The 21,865-nt window shown below is 36.7% G+C and overlaps 1 protein-coding gene across 1 annotated transcript in view; it reads right to left on the bottom strand.

Annotated features, from left to right (window-relative positions):
• The window catches only part of ADGRB3 (adhesion G protein-coupled receptor B3), a 567,040-nt gene that overhangs the window by 330,613 nt on the left and 214,562 nt on the right, over nucleotides 1-21,865 (bottom strand). Inside the window, exon 2 of the mRNA XM_067562529.1 lies at nucleotides 3,728-3,838. Coding sequence (XP_067418630.1) covers nucleotides 3,728-3,838 — 111 coding nt within the window. The remainder of the gene's footprint in view (nucleotides 1-3,727; nucleotides 3,839-21,865) is intronic.

Below are 21,865 nucleotides of genomic sequence, written 5' to 3'. Positions count from 1 at the left end.
AGCCAGTAACAGTTAGTATTATAATATATATATACGATAGTCCCTGCGAAGAATGTAGTAAAAGAATGTACTGTATTAGCATCTGCACTTCTATTCCAGGCAAATCCTTCATTTTAGGTTCTTTCTTTTCCTACAGTTTTGACACTTGACTTTGCCATTGTAAAAGTGGTTTAGATGAAAGGTCAAACAACACAAAAAGTCAAAGCAATGCTTCTCAATTTGTTCCTCATTATGTAAAACAGTCTTATATACTGAATGCAAATTACCCATTATCCCACACAGACCTGGTGACAGTGCACTGCCATTAAAATGCAGAATGCAGTATTAAAAAATTAAAACTGTTGGATAACGTAAACTGGAAAAAGTTGTTTTTAACCTTCAGAATATAATGAGCAAAAGTAGTAGCTTAGTGTTGAGGAATACGATTGTATCTAGTGAGTTTTAAGATGAAAATTGTTTACTGAAAGCCTTGAAGAATCTATGTACTGTACAACAGTATATCTAGGCCCCAATCCAGAAAACACTTAAACGTGCTGAATTTTAAGCATATGAGTAGCTGCCTTGAAGGCAATGGGACTACTCAAGGTATTCAAAGCTTAGCACATGCTTAAGTAATTGTTGGATAGAAGCCCTAAGAAGTAACCTGACATGTCATACTCAAGGAATGGCAGTCTTTTATGAGATTAGGAAAAATAAAGAACAGATTTATTTTTTTAAATATTCCTATTCCTTTTGCACAACAGATCATGTTACTTTTTACTAAGTCTTGTCCAAAGAAACATGATTTATTTCATAATATTTTTCAGAGGGGGAAAACACATGATGCAATTGCTAGCAAAGTATGTGTTTTATATTAGTAAATATAGACTGAAATTTTTCTAAAATTCTAAAATATAGACTAGATTAAGCCTAGACATTGACTGTCTGCCTAATCCCAGATTGCATTTCCTGTTTTTTTCCTGTTTTCCTTCTGACTATTACAAAAAAGGATTATGCTTCCTGTTCCCTTTAGCTGTTAGTTACTTTATACCTACCATGTTAAACCTATGATCTCAAATTAAGTGGTAACAAACCAACAATCTCTCTTTCCTCCAGTTGCTAGACCTGTAGGAGAAAATTCTGTCTGGAATGTCTCATTGATCTGTGTAACACTTACCTGCATTTATACATTCTAAATCCCAAATCCCTAAGGAAAGGTTAATTTCAGAAACATAAAAATAAAAAGTATAGGCTAATTAAATTATTCAATTTTTATTTGCAGTTGTTGTATGTTGTACTGCCTATCATCATTTACAGACACACATACAAACTCTTTCTTTTAGTACTGCATACTAGACCGGATCCAATCCTATTGATATCAAAGGATTTAGATCCAATATTCTTAAAACAGTACTGGATGTTTCTCATAACTATTTTCCAGGACAATATGCTTTTTCTAGAATGCAATTTGTACTTCTGCAGTTTCTTTGCCCTTTCATTGCATGACAAATGTATGCATACAGTTTTACTATCATTATTTTAATTGTTCTTTATTACATAAAGAAAATAATTAAGCAGACTAAAATGACAAGAAATGATATGAACCCAAAGAAACCTATATTATTTCCATTTTCAAAACTCCACTAGTTTTCTTAGTGTATGAGTAACTCTATGAAGTATGTTAGAAAATCCCCATGGTTCTGTTTAAGAAGATATCACATTAATTTTATCACAAGAAAATGAATACATTACAGTGAAAAGATGAAATGATCACTACAAAGGAAAATCAAAATGAAGAGATGAAAATTAGTACCACTCTTCTAAAAAAGAATACAGTATTATTTAAAGTGAGTTAACCTACAGTATGCAAAAGATATATGTCCTTAAAATTACGCATGTGAGTTTGTATGATCTGCACATACATTTCACATGCTTTCAAAACAAGAGCTTGGAAACCAAGCCTCTATAATTCTGAACTTCCATCTCCCACTCCATTGTCACAATATTTCCACAGCTGAGGGTATTGGTGAGGTATCTGAAATGCAGTTCTCTAAAAACCACAATAAATGCCCTGCAAATGGATGTATAGATATTGTTAAGTAGTAGGTTTACATTTTGTTTATATAAAAAGCTAAAGCAGATTCTGACAATTGAGAGGGTAATTATAAGAAATCAGGAAAAAGCAATAAATCCCAAAGGCTATTCTATGTAATGAGCAGTTGACATCGTAAGACTTATGTATGTACTTAAAAATGTAAGTAATAAGCTCCTGTTGTGTCTAAAGAAAAATTGCATGAAACTGAAGAACTTCTGGGATCATTTCTTCCATTTACATATGACGTATAACCGCAGCATCTTCCAGTATTGTCAATTGGGTTTATGCATAAAAGCAGTCCCAAGTACTGGTGGGAAGGCAGCACCCTTTGTCTTCTAAAATCTTTATCAAACTGATCTCTATTGAAGAGTTCCAGAGGGGTAGCCATGTTAGTCTGTATACAGCAAAAACAATGAGAGTTCTGTAGCACTTTAAAGACTAATAAATTTATTTTCTGTAGGCATAAACTTTCATGGGCTGCAAGATCTCTATTGATGTTTATACATTTGTGTTTACATGACTTAATATTAGACTTCTGCAACTGTGTTAAAAGTGTAAAGCACTCTACATCTAAGAAAGTCAACATGCAACTTAAATAAATGCAATTACAGATAGTTCATTTACTAAAATGAATATAAAACTGGAAGCATTATGTATGAAAGATGTTTTCTTCTAGGTTAGTATCTATGGAATACAGAGCATATGGTTTCAAAATACAACGCTTATGTGGCACAAGGTTTCTGAAGCAATAACTTATTAGAATGCTGTAAAGTGGGCACCATTAAAGAGTCAGCATATATCAACTGTTACAACACAGTGGTGTCTGAGAGACACTGTTAATTCTCTACCATTAGAACAGGATAGGACGTCAGTATCTTAGGACCAGATCCATCCTTTACTGAAGTCTTTGGGAGCCTTTCTGTTGATCTCAAAAGGAACTGGATTGGACCCATAGACACTATTGTGTGGTAATTATTGGTAAATGTTGACTTTTTAGAGACAAGAGCTGCATGTAGATTCTTTACGTAATATTTTGGTATCATTATCCAAAGAAGGTGCAGTTGCTAAAATAAATTTGAAAATATGTCTTAGACATAAAACTGTAGATAATGAACATCTAGTTCATACCTATTTATACATTTTGGAAGAATCTAGAGACTAGAGTATTATCTTGGGCCAAAGACACTAAGTGCTGAATAAATGCACTTTAAAGTCTCCTAATAATTAATTATTATGATAAATGCCTAAAGCAGGCATTAGATTTCAGTTGTTCTATTTATATTAAAATTCTAAAGCACTTCCTTAACTTCTGTTTTTTGAAAAATGTTGATATACGGTCACTGTAAGCTACAACAGTTAGTCTCTGAACTGGACTATATCTTTCATGTGTAAGCCTGCTTTAATTTTTAAAGAAACTCATGTTAATACTAAATCATTCAGTATCCACATTCACAGTGCATGTTTTTTGATACGATCAACCTAATTCTCAGCTACTTTATTTATGGACTTTAACTGGTGGAAAAAAATAAATAAATGGTTCAAAAAAAATATCAGCTTAGAAAACTGAAAAATATGCAGTAAAAGATTATGGAACATGCAGTGGCTTTGCTAAAATTAACAACAGTAAATAGAAAAATGTAACTAATGTATTACCAGTTTGTGCCATAAATTTAGCAGCATCAGCGTGTTCCTGAGGGACCCTTTTCTCATGAACAGATCGAGGTCGCTGACTTTTAATTGTATGATCTCCCATCATTCCAAATTCTAAAGACAGAATAAAGGTTTATGAAAGCTTGTGTGTAGACATTTCTCAAAGGTACATACTGTCTCATGCAATATGTTCCTAAACATACCTGGAGATAGCTGGTAAAGTTCAGACAAATGATCATGGCAATTATCATCCATTTATTTTGCTACACTCATCTTTTAAAAACTATACTTAAATTCATGTCTGCAGAACTTTAAATATGACTTCATTGTAAGAAACAATAAAAACATTCAATGTAGTGACATGCATACTATCAATCAGCTGCATGTTACAGGACAAAAACAATTATTCCAATGGAGATATTGTATTCTCATAATATTTTAAATCAGTGCAAACCACACCAGAAAATACCACCACAATGTCAAATTATTGCTGTTCTGTGACAGAGCCCAGTTCCTTGTACAGTGAGCTCCCATTCCTGCTCTCATCCTTCAGACTGATGGACTGGCAATCAACCTTCCATGAGAATGATGCCAATGCCACATAATAAAATGGCCATAAACTGCTTATTATACAGAATGAATTGAACAACAGTAGCGTTTGGTCCCTTCATTGCTTCGGGAAACACTCAAATATAAAGACTATATGGGCATAGCTACGTTGCAGCTGAGATTGTGCCTCCAGCACAGTTAGACAGACACACGCCAGTGCCGCTCAAGCTAGCACACTCAAAATAGAAGCATGGACACTGTGGCACAGGCTAGACACCTGTGCCTGGATTCAGGGGGCCAGGCAGGCTTGTACTTGGGCAGCTAGCTTGTGCTGCCACCCATGTGGCAACATCCACACTTCTATTTTTAGTGCACCTGGTTGTGGTAGACAGACAAGTGTTAGGTCTGCTCCAGTTAGAATGAGCACACTCGGAAGCACACTCCCAGCTGCCGTGTAAACATACTTGATGAGGCCCAGAGCTATGTCTTGCCATCAATTTCTCAGCAGAACTCACCATTTATTTCAATGGAGAAATCTTCATAACAGCCAGTGGGATAACCTGGCCAACAGTTCTTGATTTTTAATCCCAGCTCTGGCACTAGTTCCCTGTACGGCCTTGGGCAAATTCAATCACCTCATGGTTCAGTACTCCCTTTTGTGATTGCATGTGGAGCGGAGCTGGTGCCATATAAGTGGGATTTCTGCCTCTGGCATGTTCCCCTCTTTTTCTCACTAGTGTATAGAAAAAGCCTTCAGCTCCCAGATGCACTGCACTCAACCCAGTGGGGTTAGGAGGCTAGGTGCATCCACGGGTAATATATGAGGCAAAGAGGCAATTCTCCCTACTGAGATGAGAGAATGTGTATGAAACTCTGTAAGCTTAAACATTCAGCATTGCTTCTCTGTGGGCAGATTTCTCGCACAGAGAGAGAATGGAAACCTAAGTCTTCTCATCTATAAAATGGGGGAGATGATAATACTTACCTCCTTGCCCCAAAAGGTGTGGGTGAGGCTTAGTAAATTATTGTCTGTAAAATATCACATAGGAGCTAAATGCCCTCATAAAACACATTATTTTAATATAATTTTAAAAACATAAATAATCTTATTCTCACATCAAGACTGTCTCAATTTTTAGTGATAAGAAAATATTAATAAACCACAAACATACAATTTCATCAGCCAGGCAGCAGAGAAGATTGGTATTTTTTTGCCTTTTTTATAATTGTCAAGACAGCATTTCAAAAACAGTATTTGTCTCTGTAAATATTCTTTTATTGGCTCCATTTAAATTAAAAATGTAACTATTCATTTGAGAATAACAGCATATTTTGCATTCTAAAGAGAATATTTGAAAAATCTAATTAATAAAATATTTTGTGAATTATATATGCTATGTTAAAACCTAGAAATATTTATTACAGATAATTAAATTATTTAATAGATATCTTAAATTCCTCCTAATTTAAAGAAGGTTTTCCCTTCTGGCTGGGCACCTTTATCACTCACTTTGTGATTTTATATTTTCTAACATCAATTAACATTGGAGTGGTCTTCATTAAAACAATTTGGGGAGATGCAGTCTGGATGTCCATTTAAACTGAAATAAACAGCCGAGATTTAGCGTCAGGAGCTCTGCTACGTAACTCTCACCCACTTCTAAGGGGCTAGTAAAGCAGAGCACTTGTGATCTGCAGACTAACTGGAGAGAGAAGTTTGCTTCTTAAGCACCACCTGCTTTGCCGGTGTATTTAGTGATAAGGGTACCATTCTTGCAGAATGCTGCTTACCCATCTTTCAAGCCCCAAAATGAGCGCAATAATGGGAATCCTTTGCAAGAAAAAGGCATTCCAGAGGCATACAGGGAAATGGCATTCCTGTGGCCTCAATCCTGCAAAGTGCTGAGCACAATTCAGAGTTGCAAGTTCAGATTTCTCAGCACCTCCAGGAGTTGTTGTTCATCACCTAGCAGGACTGAGCCCTAATGAAGTGATAAGAAAACTTTAAGGAGAATAGGCTTCAGTCTTGTCTTTCTTACACCAGTATTACACTGGTATAACTGCATTCATGTCAGTGGATGTATTCATGGCCAGGAATGTCAACAGAGAACTAAAACACATTGTACTGAGAGGAAACATCTAATTTTATCCAAACCTCTGTCTTTTCCCCAATAAATAGCAAACTTTCCTTTTAATTTACAGATCAATACATATTAATAATCTTTAAAGCACATTTTTAATTACTCTAGCCACAGTATATTATATATTTATAGAGCACAAATCATGCTCAGTAGTATCTCCTGTAACTAATATAAAATATTTTCTATATATATCTTGTTAAAAGTTATACCACAGGAGTTATGTAGTCCTCTCTTTTTGCATATTCAGTTGAGGTACTTAACCCAATACTGAACATGAACAACATATGATAACAGGAAGTGCATTGCACTAATATCAATGAGAACTTAAAAGGCAACAACTGACTCACTAAAACTCAGATTTCTAATAAGAAAATCAGGGACAAGTACATTTTTCTAATGAGATACAAAAGGTTTATGCCTATATAGTACAATCAAGTATTTTAACTAAAAGCTTGTTAAATATTTTATTTTGCCAAAGTTCCCCCAGAAGTAAAAAATAAATACTAACTAGAATAAATTGGTTTCCCTTCATTTCCAGTTCACATCTAAATACCTAATTTTAAAAGCTAAATAGCCGTGGTTTTTTCCCCTCCAATAGCTTGTGGAAAAGCAGACCCACAAGTATATAACTTTTAATACTTTCTATGTTGCTAAAATATGACCAAATCTTGCACTAGCTTGAGACAGCTAATTCATGTTGCTGAGGGGAAAAGTATGTCTCCTAACCCAGAGACTATGAATCCTTGAGGATTATGGGTTTCTGACCAGCACTTCAACTGGAAATATTTCCTAATGCTCTTGAGTGTTATGGAGGGATCCTTTTCTTCTCTCACCATATGTCATAATCTATTCATGTGAATCAAAATATTGCATTAAAGAGGTGCCTTGAAACATACAAAGTGCTTTCTTTCATCCAAGAGGACAGATATATAGCTTGACACAAAGTCCACTGAAGTCACTGAGAATCTTTCTAATGACTTCAGTTGGCTTTGGATTAAACCGCTGCTGTATAAACCACCCTGTAATGGTAATATACTCCCATGACCTGTCTGGAACCATCCCCATACAGAAACTCCTCCACAATCTACGCATACAGGAGTAGAACTTGTGTGTGTTGGAGACTGTGTATAGATCTTTTCCAGGTCAGAAAGTGTATACGTACAAACACATGGATCATATCTACTAAACCCTAGCCCACAACATAGAGTAACATGCCTCAGGATCCTGTTGTAGAGGTTCTAAAGGAATAGCCACTCTGCAAGTATTTCACACTGATGGCATTAGGTTTTTCATGTTCATTGAAATTTAGTATCTCTCAGCAATGTGATGTCATCTTAATTACAAGTAAAAAGGCCAGGAATTAGCCTGGTTTTAGCAACATCAAATCCATATCCATCAATCTGGATGTGGCTTCGTGATTTTCTTTCATTTATGACTCCAAAGGGTGGTAACAAGGTCCCATGTCTTTTGATAGTGAAAAATGATAACCGTAGTTTTGAAAATGGGAAAGCTTCTGAGTGGAGTGTTCTCATTGGTGTTACCTTTACTTTTCATGTTATGTTATGTGAGTTTTTATTCCTATTGAGTAATCTTTTTATTTAATTTTTTAAATGAGAAGCTAAAATCTTGAGACAAGTGTAGATATGCATTTATAGGAGAGGTGCCGTGTGCTCTCTGTAGGAACAAAGAAGAAAACATCTGTTATTAGCATAAAATGCAAAGAAGGAAAACTGCAATACAAAACTAGATAACAGCTTTGCAATATTCTACTCATCAATGGCTAATATTTGCCTTTGATTGGTGGATGGTATATAATGAGATTTTTTTTCTATCATTATCATAATTATGGTATAGGACAGCCACATAGATTTTATGCCTGGGCTGCTTAGGTAGTTTTGCAAGGAGGCTACACATACATCTTGGAGATCAGATGACATAACAAATCACTTGAGCCTTGCTTTCATGATTACCCCTATGTCATTAGAATCCCAGAATATAGATTTATTTCTCACTGTTATCTGTGTGCAACACTCTACATAATATGAATCAAGGCATTGTTAATGGAACAGCTCACAATGGCATCACAAAAGAAAATATGGCATTGTTCAACATAATAGCTGTGGATTGAGTATGAAAGATCTGTTGAGCTAGAAAAGCGATGCAGAGAATTCTAATGTTACTCTTTTAGGACCTGATCTTTGTTAAAGCATCCTCACCTTTCTCTGAACTGAAGCAGAAGCAGAAGTTGCACTGCAATTCTCAGGAAGTGATCAGCACCTTGGAAATAAGTCCTTGACTCTCAAAGGCAACCTCTCATTTTCTTTTCTCAGCCAGGGCATTTCTACTGTGCCCTCCAGGATATCGCAATATTCATATGTTATTTCTTCATGATCCTAAAATTTAATGTAGTTGCTGTTTCCTCCTTAGTGTGGGCTAAGGCCAAATCCTAAAGTTCTTGCTGCCAGAGGTTTACCTGTATTAAACAACTACAACACCTACCTCCAAATTATATGCACAAGCAGCTTAGAATGCAGACTACACCAGCAGAAATATGTTCCTACTCAGAAAGTACACAAAATAACTACAAAGTCTCAAAATGGGGTGTGAGATGGAGAAATGTGGACGGGGTCAGGACAAAAAGCCATATTGTGCCATGAACTTTCCAGCATAACAACTCATTTATTTCAGTAGATTCAGTATATTTAAGGCTGCAGGAAGCTTGCAAAGATCTGTGTGCATTTCTTTCTTCTGTAGCCCCTTATCCAGATTCTGCCATATGTACAGTAGTAGAGCGTTCAGCATTTGCGAGGATGGGCGGATTAATTTCTGCAATGGGTGTTTCCACTCATGCCCACAGCTCGTCAGTACAAACATATTTTTCTTGTCACTAGATGGCAGAATGTGTATTAATTTACATAGAAAAGTTTTGCAATAAATTGGAGAATTGTAGCTTTTTCCACAGCTCTTTTGGTTACAAAATGACCCTCAGGTCTTGCTAAAGCAAAATTCCCATTAACTTCAACGGGTTTTTTTCCTTAATATATTCTGAGTAAAATCTCTAGAGTACCAGTCCTCACTTCCACTCTATAGCATTGAGGTTCCATTGGAACCAGATTGTCAGAGACTCTTATCATGGCTTTTCATGGGAGCACCGTAAAGGAGGATTGCCCCACCATGACATTAGGCTGCAAAAAAATCTAATATAGTACTAAGATGTAATGGAATCCTGTGTGAATCTCTGTTTAACCAGTGTGGAGACAATATTGGTCTCCCATATGACGCCATACAATGCTTCTGCACCTCACAAGTAGTGCCTGCCTCATCCCTGTACAGGTCTGGACTCAATAAAGGGTTTTCTGTCAGCTCCCAAGAAAGGCAGAGAATGGTACCATGGAGATACTAATACCTTCTTCCCCACACAAGGGAGGCATCTTTCATGCATAGAGCTTCAGCAGCCCAATCTGGCTCTGAGTAAGGGACTTCAGGATTTGGCACTCACTCAACATTATGGAAAAGACAGTTTTATTTTAGAAGATAACAGCATTGATGTCTTACCCCTCCTCCTGGTGGCAAGCAAGGCTTCTGATGTTATCGGTATGCAATATAGCTGGCCATGAGAATGACTCCTTAGCCAGAACCCTCATTCTCACATACAACTATATACAACTTCCTCTCCTAACACAGACGAGAAAGCTATAGTTAGGATTTTATGTATCCATTTACTTTTTATATTTTACTTTAAAAATTAAATGTAATGTTTATTAAAAAGATTTAGATTGACAATACCTGAGACTGATCACTATTTTTATCCAGAACATAAATTCTGCACAGGCGGAGGAAGAACAAGGTTCTCCACACTAATCTGTGCCTTGACTCTGATCTGCAAGGAACCAATTTAGGGCTGCCCATTCAATCCACTGTGGGGGTTTTTTTTGTTGTTTTTGTTTTTGCTACAAATAGTGGTGTTATTTGTTTATTTATTTTTAAGATGCTTTCTTTATTTTCAAATAGTTAAAATTTGTGTAGAATAAGTTCTGTCATTAAGGGCAAAGTTAGATCTGGACCATGGTGGCAGACCCTGCTGAGCTGTATTTATGGACATAATGGGAGAAAAATAGCTTTACTCATGTCAACATGAAAAGGACTATAATGATAGTGAAAATATAACTGAGGGCACTTGTAGAATACTTCTCTTCTCCCCAACACTAAATAATATTTATAGTTAGATGAACACTTACAATCAGATAGCTGTCTTTAGCATTCAGTGGTATCATATTCTTTTATATCATAAATATTATGACCAGAAATGGGAAGGCAATGTCAGTTAAAACATGACATAACTTCATGTAAAGGATACTAAGAAACCATTAATTTGGCTGAAGCAATTATATCAGCTCTTCAAATTTACAAAATAGCCTAGAGAAACCTGAAGAAGAGATCTATGCAGTTCAAAATCTTGTCTCTTTCACCAACAGAAATTGGCCCAATTAAACAATATTACTTCCCCCATCTTAGGACCAACAAGACTACAACAATACTGCAAACATAATCTCCTAGAGTTACTCTGAACCATGATATCAGAAGTTAGAAATATTAAAACCTGAGTGAAAAAAGGACAAAACGGGTACAATTTTCAAAAGTACCTGAGTGTCTTATGAGTCTGAGTCCCATTTCAAAAGTGCCACATCTCCTAATTGCGACTGACATTCACATCCATTTTTAAACATGGAAAGTAAGTCCTCTGACACTCAGGCAATTTTTAAAATGTTACCCAACCCTTTCACTGAAGTTAAAAGCAAAGTACCTTATGTAGAGTTTGCATGTGAAAGGAAGTTATTCCTGAAACCTAATCACAAATTGTTTGGATGTTTTTCAGTTATAATAAATTTAAATTATAAAGTATATTCTATATTTTGTGTATTTTGCTGTACATGCAATTTGAGGAATATCAGGATGCCATATGTACCGATATTTGTGACAATCAATATGACCACATTCAATTAGGGATATGTATTGTTTTCTCTATGCATTCATTAAGTTTGGGAATTTTATTCTCAGTTCCATACATAATGCTTTACTCTTTCAACTCTGGTTAACATTACTGTAACTGGATTTGTGCTACTAAAGTTGTGTTTTGATTACAGAATACACCCTCATATTTTCATCAAGGAAAAAAAGACCTGGGATTAAATATGTATAAATAATCAGAGACCACAACAAGACCTTTAATTTTGCCCCTCATAGAAAGACTTCCACGCATCAGTAAAATAAGAAATAATTATACGGGGTACACATTCATCAGACATCATAGCTGGTGATTAGCTCAAGAATGTATACACCTCAAATAGTATGGGGAACCCATTAGCTCTTACGGACCATTGCTGGATTAATACTACTGCTGCCACTGCAGGACTGGTTAAGAAATGAAATACTGCTGAATTATAAAACAAAGTATTGTACAGATCCTGGTGAACCCAGATCTTCTCAAGAAAAGATCAGTTGATGAGATATCACAATGTATCAATGAAGTCAAACAATTAAGTGTTAAGTCTGAGAAAATGGGCAAAAAATAACCATAGGCAGAGCTAAATTAAACCCAAAGCAACTTGGACTGGTATGTATAGCGAGAGAAACACCTTGTGAGAAAAAAGTTTCCCCATTCTTTAGTTTTATATACAAACCACTGCTGGCATTCTCTTGATCAGGTTCATTCCTGTCATAACAGGGTGCAACTTCCACTAACTTCAGTGAGGATTGTATCTGCTTATACAGTGGCTGAATTTAGTCAATGTTGAATACCAAATTGATGTAAGATTGATTCATTTTGCACAAAAAACGAATGCTGGATCAGTGCAAGTTATGATACTTGGCTTCTAATACCCATTTTCTGACCAAGTCAAGGCTTCATTTCTCACTGTCTTGTGCAAAATGAATAGAAAACATTACTGTTGGATATGTCTGCATTTTACATACACGATGCTGAGGTCCAAGTAACTAGACAAACAGCAAGGCAGGGGAGACTCAAGTCCCAGTATGTATCCTATCCCATTTATGACTCTACTAAATCTGGTCCATATTCAGACAGTAGAGACTGTCAAGACCAGTATGCAAGAGATATATTGTAGAATTCTTTTCACATACTAATGTTTTCTCATCAATAACTTTTCCAGTTAGTTTTTGTATTTAGGCTAAGACCATGAAATACTAGAACTATTCTATAGTTAGTTCACATTATAATGAATAAGACCAAAAAATGCACAAACCTATAAGGATATGATTCTCCATTGTATTACTCCAGTGATATATTCCATTGATTTCTAAGAAGATACACTGGTGTATTCTACTGGTATGTTACCAACAAGAGGAAAATTAGGGAAAGTGTCGGCCCCTTACAGAATGGGGGAAGCAACCTAGTGACAGAGGATGTGGAGAAAGCTGAGGAACTCAATGCCTTTTTTGCCTCTGTCTTCACAGACAAGGTCAGCTCCCAGACTACTGCACTGGGCGGCACAGAATGGGAAGGAGGTGAACATCCCACAGTGATGAAGGAACAGGTCCAAAACTATTTAAAAAGATTGGACATACACAAGTCCATGGGGCCAGATGCAATGTGCCCGAGAGTGCTGAGGGAGTTGGCTGATGTGATTTCAGAGCCATTGGCTATTATCTTTGAAAGCTCGTAGCAATTGGGGGAGGTCCCTGATGACTGGAAAAAAGCAAATATAGTGCCCATCTTCAAGAAGGGAGGGAAGAGGATCCAGGGAACTACAGACCGGTCAGTCTCACCTCAATCCCTGGAAAAATCATGGAGCAGGTCCTCAAGGAATCCATTTTAAGGCACTTGGAAGAGAGGAAGGTGATCAGGAACAGTCAACATGGATTCAACAAAGGAAAGTCATTCCTGACCAACCTGATTGCTTTCTATGAAGAGGTGACGGGCTCTGTGAATGTGGGGAAAGTGGTGGACATGATATACCTTGACTTTAGCAAAGCTTTTGATACTGTCTCTCACAGTATTCTTATCAGCAAGTTAAAGAAGTATGGGTTGGATGAATTGACTATAAAATGGGTAGAGAACTGGCTAGAGCATAGGGCTCAACGAGTAGTGATCAATGGCTCCATGTCTAGCTGGCAACTGGTCACAAGCGGAGTGCCCCAGGGGTTGGTGCTGGGGCCGGTTTTGTTCAACATCTTCATTAATGATCTAGAGGCTGGGGTAGATTGCACCCTCAGCAAGTTTGCAGATGACACTAACCTAGGGGGAGTGGTAGATACCTGGAAGGTAGGGATAGGATACAGAAGGACCTAAACAAACTGGAGGATTGGGCCAAAAGAAATCTGATGAGGTTCATCAAGGACAAATGCAGAGTCCCGCACTTTAGATGGAAGAATCCCATACACAGCTACAGACTGGGTACCGATGAGCTAGGCAGCAGTTCTGCAGAAAAGGACCTGGGGGTTACAGTGGATAAGAAGCTGGATATGAGTCAGCAGTGTGCCCTGGTTGTCAAGAAGGCTAATAGCATATTGGGCTGCATTAGGAGGAGCATTGCCGGCAGATCACGGGAAGTGATCGTTCCCCTCTATTCGGCATTGGTGAGGCCGCATTTGGAGTATTGTGTCCAGTTTTGGGCCCCCCACTACAAAAAGGGTGTGGAGAAGTTGGAGAGAGTACAGCGGAGGGCAACAAAAATGATTAGGTGGCTGGAGCATAAGACTTATGAGGAAAGGCTGAGGCTTGTTTAGTCTGCAGAAGAGAAGAATGAGGGGGGATTTGATAGCAGCCTTTAACTACCTGAAAGGGAGTTCCAGGGAGGATAGAGCTAGGCTGTTCTCAGTGGTGGCAGATGACAGAACAAGGAGCAATGGTCTCAAATTGCAGTGGGGGAGATCTAGCTTGGACATTAGGAAAACGTTTTTCACTAGGGGGGTGGTGAAGCACTGGAATGGGTTACCTAAAGAGGTGGTGGAATCTCCATCCTTAGAGGTTTTTAAGCTGCGGCTTGACAAAACCCTCAGTGGGATTATTTAGCTGAAGTTAGTCCTGCTTTGAGCAGGGGGTTGGACTAGATGACCTCCTGAGGTCCCTTCCAACTCTATGATTCTATGATTCTATGATTATCAGAGTAATAAAAGGGAGAACAAAGGGCCAACAATTTATGTTCCTTTTGTTTATTACATATTAGATCTGAAATGTATTATTTTGCTGTATTGCTATATTTAAGTCAGAATTTTAATTATGCTGCATTAATATTCTATTCAAATGACGTCCTTTAAAAATTAAAACCATAACACTTCAGTATTTTTATCCTCCATATTTAATACAGAAGTAAAATTGTATATTTTGGTTTTTGCTTTTGTAATTTTATTATTAATTAGTATTTTTATTATTGGTACAGTTAGTGTGCAACATAGCCATTTTATACTGCTTGCATTTCAGACAGTCTTCCTCCCACCCCCCAACATTGCCTTAAGAATTTTTTGTTTACACCCATGGAATATTTGTTTATACCCATGGAGTATTATACAAATTCTTACTTCTCTGGAGACAGGCAATAATGCAGCTCAAGTTAAGATCATGAGTATAAGCTGCCATTTTCTGTGCAATTCTTGTATCAGTAACTTCTAAAGCAAATGCCGCATCAAAACCTTTGTCTTTTTTTTTCCCAGGGAAAAGTAATGATGTTAGCATTTATTTAAATTTTGGAAGTATCACCTGAATGCTATATAGAAAACTGAGGTCCAATCTGAACAAGACCATGATACTGGATAAATAGATAAGACAGAATGCACCAGTCCTTTAAACAGGCACATCAAACTCCTCTCTCTACACACACTGAATCTGACCTCTGACTGTCAGAAGCTGGGAATGGAGGACAGGGGATGGATCACTTGATAAATTGCCTCGTTCTGTTCATTCTCTCTGAAACATCTGGCATTGGCCACTGTTGGAAGACAGGATACTGAGCTAGATGGACCATTGTTCTGACCCAGTATGGCCATTCTTATATTCACTTTGGCTAACAGTCAGCAGATATGGTTATCTGGAGATTGAAGGTAAGGCTTTTTCAATGGAGAATCTTTAGTTATAGAATCTTCTTCCTCTGCTGGTCTGATAGAGCTAGAGTTGGCTGAACTTCAGGGTGCACTATTGTTAAGGAACTTTGTAATGAATTATGTTAGTTAAATATATACTAAATAATGCTAGAAAAAATAATATTATAGAAAAATATAAACTAGCTGTTTGTGTGTGTTTCTGCTGATACAGCACTCCAGACTTTGCTGAGACAGTATCAAGATTGTATAAACTAGAAATTTGTTTTGCATGTCTTATACGTAACATTTTTGGCCTGTGCAGATACCAGGACAAAACTTAAGAGTCAAGAGGGAGTTGTTATTTCTTCCGTGTGTAATGGCCAGGTGTAATCTCCCTTAACAAGACAATCTAAATAAAGAAATTATATTAATCAAACAACAGCTAGCTAACAAGTAAAAACCCAAAGCCACTAAAACAAGCTAATAAGAAGGATAAAGATAAAGTAAGAAAGATAAAGAAAGAAAAGCGAGAGCAAGGAATAGATGCGCTGGGAACCAGACAGATAAGAAAAATGTATTAATTTAGATTAGTTGTTATGATTTATGCATGAGAATGTTTTAATTAGGTTTAGAATGGAATGTATACACATAAACACAGAGATGAGGTAGCCTGGTAAATTGAGTATGAGAATAAAAGATTGATGATTGACAGTAAGTCAGTTGAGAAGAAACAGAGACCAGAGTTTTGAAAAGAATCAACCTGTTCTGAAGAAACGCAATTTGTCCACTTACTTTTTTTGCCTTTCTGTTTTTGCATGTATGTGTAGTTCATAGGTGATAATAACATCATCTTTAAAAAGTGCATAATAAAGGCTGGTAGAAACTTTTAAGCCTAATTGGAGGCTCATTCTCACCCGACAATACAAGGATCATGTTTTCTCAGTCATTTGCCTAACATAAGTAAGTAGGATGGGAAACGTGTTAAACCATATTCCAGAAGAGAAGGTAGGTATTTAGGCCCAGATTTTTAAAGGTATTTTAATCATTGCTCTGTATAGCATTGGAAGTCTTAAGTGATTTAGAAAGCTAAGTTTCATTTTCAGAAGTGACTCAGGCACTTGTGGGTCTAAGTTCCAGGGACTTTCAATAGTATTTGAAAATGGAATGGAATTTAGCTGTCTAAATCACTTAGGCCTTGTAACTTAGGCTGAGTGGAGCAATGCCTAAATACCTTTAAAAATCTGGATCTTAGATGTTAGAACTTGACAGTTGTCAGTAAAATATGTATTTTTATTGTAAATTATATACATGCATTCTGAGATTGACCTATCATTTCAGAAATCTCAAAAGGAAATAAATGTCTCTATAATAAGATCCCAGGATTGTCAATGTCTGTGTGTCACTCTGAAGCCTGGAATGTCTGTTGAGTCAGTGTGAAGCAATAAAACAGCTACAAGCATGGCTGAGAGCTCCTTCTGCTTAGAATATCACCAAGTTCAGTCATCAATCAGATTTAAGTCTTTTACCATCCAATTTTTAAGTTCTCAACCATTTTGACTTTACAAATTAAACCCGTGTGGTGTACAGCTACAGTAAGGCATGTGTCTATGCCACGTCAAGAGTCCTACAACACTGTGATATCAGAGGCAACTCAACCAGACCTTATTCTATAGCTAATCTGCATGCAACAATTTCATTGGTTATATGAGGGAGACACTGGATAACTCGGCCCCACTGCAACATGCAATAGCACAGACTTTCAACTACTAGCACATATATAAAAAGACCTCTTGCACAGAGAAGACTGTTTTCATTTGGATTTTACATATGCTTAATCCAGCATTATAGTGTTATTTGAGGCACTGCAGTTAAAGATCTATCAACTGGTATATATATCATAGCTCATTTTAGTAGTGGTTTAAAACTTCTGATTGCCCATTTGCTTTTTCCTGAAAGGTTTCTCTTCTCAACAGTGAAGTGATGATCTCTCCATCATCCCATTCTCTCTACAACTGACCATGTGCGCACATACACACATACGTCCATAAAAACCTGACTTCATAACTTCTATCTTGCTGGCCTGGAAAGGCTGAATAAGAGTAGAGTTCCCAGGAAGCTCAGCATAGAAGCTGGGCAAATGTTTTTTATCTGAGAATACTGTTAAATAAAAAACTGAATTTTTTTCAAATTGTGTTTGTGCCTCTTGTGTGTTTGCTCTAAGCAAATATTCTAACAATGGAATCACCTGGAAGAAATGTTCTCAGAAACAGTTTTAAGCAAATATAATAGAACATTTAAGGTAAGAAAATTTTGAATTGATAAATATGATTCGCTGGAGACTTAATTGTATGAGTTACCATGTTGCATGAATTATCTAATCATGTATCAAAATCAAAACCATGCAATAAGTATCTACTCAAAACTAGTCAACCCCTGGTGTATTCTGAAAATCAAACACTCACAATAAAATGTTGATGTATGATTAACAGATTAATGTTTTTGAAAGAGAATAGGTTTTCAATAAAACCATAAATTGCTAGCTTAAATTTCACAAACAGAAACACAGGATAAATTTGCTACAGAAATGATGCACTGTGAGTTAGTTGCTCAGATGGCCCCACAATACTGCATGTTAAGTAGCCAGAAAAAGCCAATGTTGAAACACATGAGATACCATTTCCCAGAGTGTCACTACTCTGCGACACTTCCAGTTTCTGCTAGCTCAGGAGCAGGACATGTTATGAAACTTAACCCTGACCTAACACATGAAAACCAAGACCTATCAGAGTGAGTTGGTTCTGCAAACAAATGTTAAGAAAAAAAATTCCTTCTGAACATTTTAAAATTAGGTTTGAACAAGAGCATTTGCTATTTCAGACGAATTTCAATCATATCTATAGAGTAAGTAAAGCAGTTGTAAAGAAGTCATGTTTATATCATTTCTTTGCAAATGAAAATACAATTTTGGTTAAAAAAGTAGTTATTTGCTTGACATATTGATATTAAATTCCGCTGCAAATCAGGCAAGTGATCCTAGGATTCAAAAGAAATGTTTGATTAGTTTTAATACCATGTTTCGAACTGCTACTGCAGCAGGTGTGGAAAGCCTGAAACTCATATGCTTTATGCCAGCATTGAATCATAAGGTATTACACTCTCAAACACAGCTGTTTGTTTCCCAGGATCATAGCAGAACTTGAGAGTGGATATATGAAAATCCACATGTCAACATATGTACAATATTTCTAAAAGAGCGTCGGGGTGAATATGAGCTAACTATAGGAAATGGGTTGGTGCCACATGGCAACACATATATGAGAGTTAGGCCACAGAACAAGAACAAGTGCCCTCCACTTAATTTGCAAATTTGGAGTATTAAAAATTCTCAAAGGACATGAAGAGATAATTTTTTATATAACAGCTCCCTTCTAAAAAAAGCTATCTAAAATCTAAATGCAAGCACCTCCATATTTATAATAATAGATAGCACTTACACAGCACTTTACTAATTCAACATGTTGCACAACTATTTACTAATTAATTTTCACCTCACTGATTATTCCCATCAGTAGAGTGGGCAAGTGTTATTTCCACTACCCTGCTCCCTCTTTTTTTTTTCTTTTCTTTTTTTAATCTCCAGGAAAACAGATACAAATAGCTTAATTGCACTTACGCCAGTGTAAATCAAAAGAAATTCAAGTCAGTGGAATTAGACCAGTGTAAAACTTGTGCAAGAGAAAACAGAATCAGACCAGAAAGGCTAATCCAGGATTCATCCAGAGGCACACAGTGACTCAAATGGCAGAGCCAGAATTATAACTCAGGAGGGTCTGGCTCCTAACCCCATGTTCTGTCCATCAGATCATGTTGCCTCTTATTTATATCCATACATTTATATCTATCTTTTAGATTTTGTGAACCATTATAGCTTGTTCCATTGGACCCCCCATATCTGCAGATGGAAGGGTTGAATTTGCTGCTTAGTAAAAGGGAAATATTGCCTAATGCTAGAATATAATATTCAACCCAAGGAAAAATATCTTAGTGCTGTTCCCCATTTACTATTTTCATTATTCATATTCATATTTACTATTTTCATTATTACCCTAATGTTGAATGTAGTCATCTGCATATATGTTTCAATACTGCTGGTGTGTAGACACAATATTTGCAGTTCAATGAGAGAGTCACTTGGCATTCAAGGGAAGGGCCTTTCAAATTATTTGGAAACATCAAACAGTATTCTTCCTATCCCACCTCTATGGCAGAACTCAGCAAGTTTGCTGGAATATGTAAAAAGGGCCAGAACTGGAATAACTGGAATGGGAGAGTGAGAATCTCTGGAAAGAAAGAACTAAAAATGCAAGGCTTGGCACAAATAAAACTTAACTCCAGCAGTAATACCCAGGCAGAGCTAATGGAAAGAAATAGGAATTCCCTGGAGTAGCATGAAGCAGACTGGCAGTTCTAGACAGCAAACCATCAGTGAAAACAGGAGTCCAGGATTGTAAAACAGGCAATGAGTAACCTGAGGGTTGCAGGAGCCTAGTACAGGGAAGCTCATTTGGGCTTACACAGTAAGAAGGATACAGAAGAAGCCTTCAGAATGGAGTGCTTCCAAGGGACTTTGAGTAACATATTTGTCTATAAACTGGAAAAAGGCAAAAGTATTCTTGTATATTGATTTTACCTGTGATTTGTTATAGTATTTGCTTTGCACTTTTAATCTCAGTAGCTGTAGAGTTGGGTAAAATACACCAGCTGTCAGTATGGTAAAATGTATCAAATTAATGTTTGTGTTTGAACGGGACTGACTCAGTTAATAAAAGTTATTATCTTCTCGAGATTGATAAGTGTATACACATGCTCTGCTGATTTGTGGGAATTCAGAAAGCCATGATGTACCAAGTGCTATAGACTTCTACATCAGAACTAAATTGCATAATAGTGATAATAATTCAGAAAGATACTAAGCACTTACATATCACATTTTCACCTCTACTCTTGAAGTGCTTTACAGTGCAGGGGAAATATTGAATCATTATTCACACTTCCCTGCTGTGGAAACTGAGGCAGAGAGAGGAAACATAGTGTTTGACCAAGGTCACACAGCAAGTAAATAGAAGTGCTGAGAGTAGAATCTAAGGCACATGAACCCCAGCCCTCTGTCTCATTCACCAAGCTTCCTAATGCTAATTACCTCTCACCATTGTATCCCCTTGCCAAACCCATGTGTTTATACTCAAATGGGGCTCCAACCTATTTCTTTTTGTTGGTGCTTATGTGGGTGTTTTTTAATAGCTTATTTGGATGCCGCTAAGTGACAAACGTCTACAGCTAAGGCCAGCCTCAATGTTAGAGTAATTACTAGAGAGGAGAATACATTCCTCCCCAGAAGTATCATGGAGCAATTTAAGAAAAAAAAATGTACTGGTGCAATGTGGTCCACTTTCAAAGGCAGAAAAATTAGATCACATTCAAGAAATATTTACTATCTAGTGAAAAACATCAGCCCTAGCAGGGATGGGTTAACACAGTGATACGCAAACTGACACTCAAATTGTGGCTCAGGAGCCACAAGTGTCTCTTTAAAGTGTCTCCTGCGGCTTTTTGCAGCACATATTAAAACACTGTGTGATTTAACTATTAAAGAAGTTATTAACCAATCAGAATGCTTTTACTATGTTATTAACCAATTGTAGTTAATAAAATAATAATACTTGGTCAGTCATTTTGCTGTGCAAATAATATATATATATATATTTAAAATAGTAAATGAAACAATGAATTCTCACTACTGTGGCTCTTTTGGACAATGCTGATCACTAATTTGTCTCCTGAACCACTGAGGTCTGAGAATCACTGGGTTAGCAGATAAGGATGAATCCCATCAGAGGCAGGGAAATCAGATACACACAAATACACACACTGGGCCTGATCCTCAGATTTTCAGCCATGCTCTTCTCCTCTTCTCATTGCTTACCCCAGGAAGGTAGAAGTCAACAAAGGTTCCTTAATCCTATAGCTGGCTTTGAGTGCAATTCAGATCATGTATTTAATTTTGACCATGAGACCAGTGTTTAATTACTCTAGCTAAAATTCCAAGGGGTTATATATGGATTTGTTTTTTCTTTACATTAGAATATAGTGTTACGTGCTCACTTTGTACAAACCAATTTTAATTCTATTAGATTACGAATATTTACAGTCTTGTTATAGAAACATGGTAGCAAAGTAACAGTTAAATTTGGATTAAAACTGTTCTGAAACCACTGAATAAATACCAAATACCACAGTGATGGATGCATTTGAAATAACCAGAATGAAAGAAACTACATAGAATCTACTAATCTCAGTATGGTTTACATGGAAAAAAATAAATGTATACTGCCTGTGCTAAAATTCTAGATTAATT

The sequence above is a fragment of the Emydura macquarii genome, unplaced genomic scaffold (genome assembly GCF_026122565.2).
Source record: "Emydura macquarii macquarii isolate MOO-44397 ecotype Brisbane River unplaced genomic scaffold, CSIRO-AGI_Emac_v2 contig_2437, whole genome shotgun sequence".
NCBI classification, from domain to species: Eukaryota; Metazoa; Chordata; order Testudines; family Chelidae; genus Emydura; species Emydura macquarii.
The sequence above is the reverse complement of the archived record's forward strand: the minus strand, read 5'-3'. Positions and strand labels throughout refer to the sequence as shown.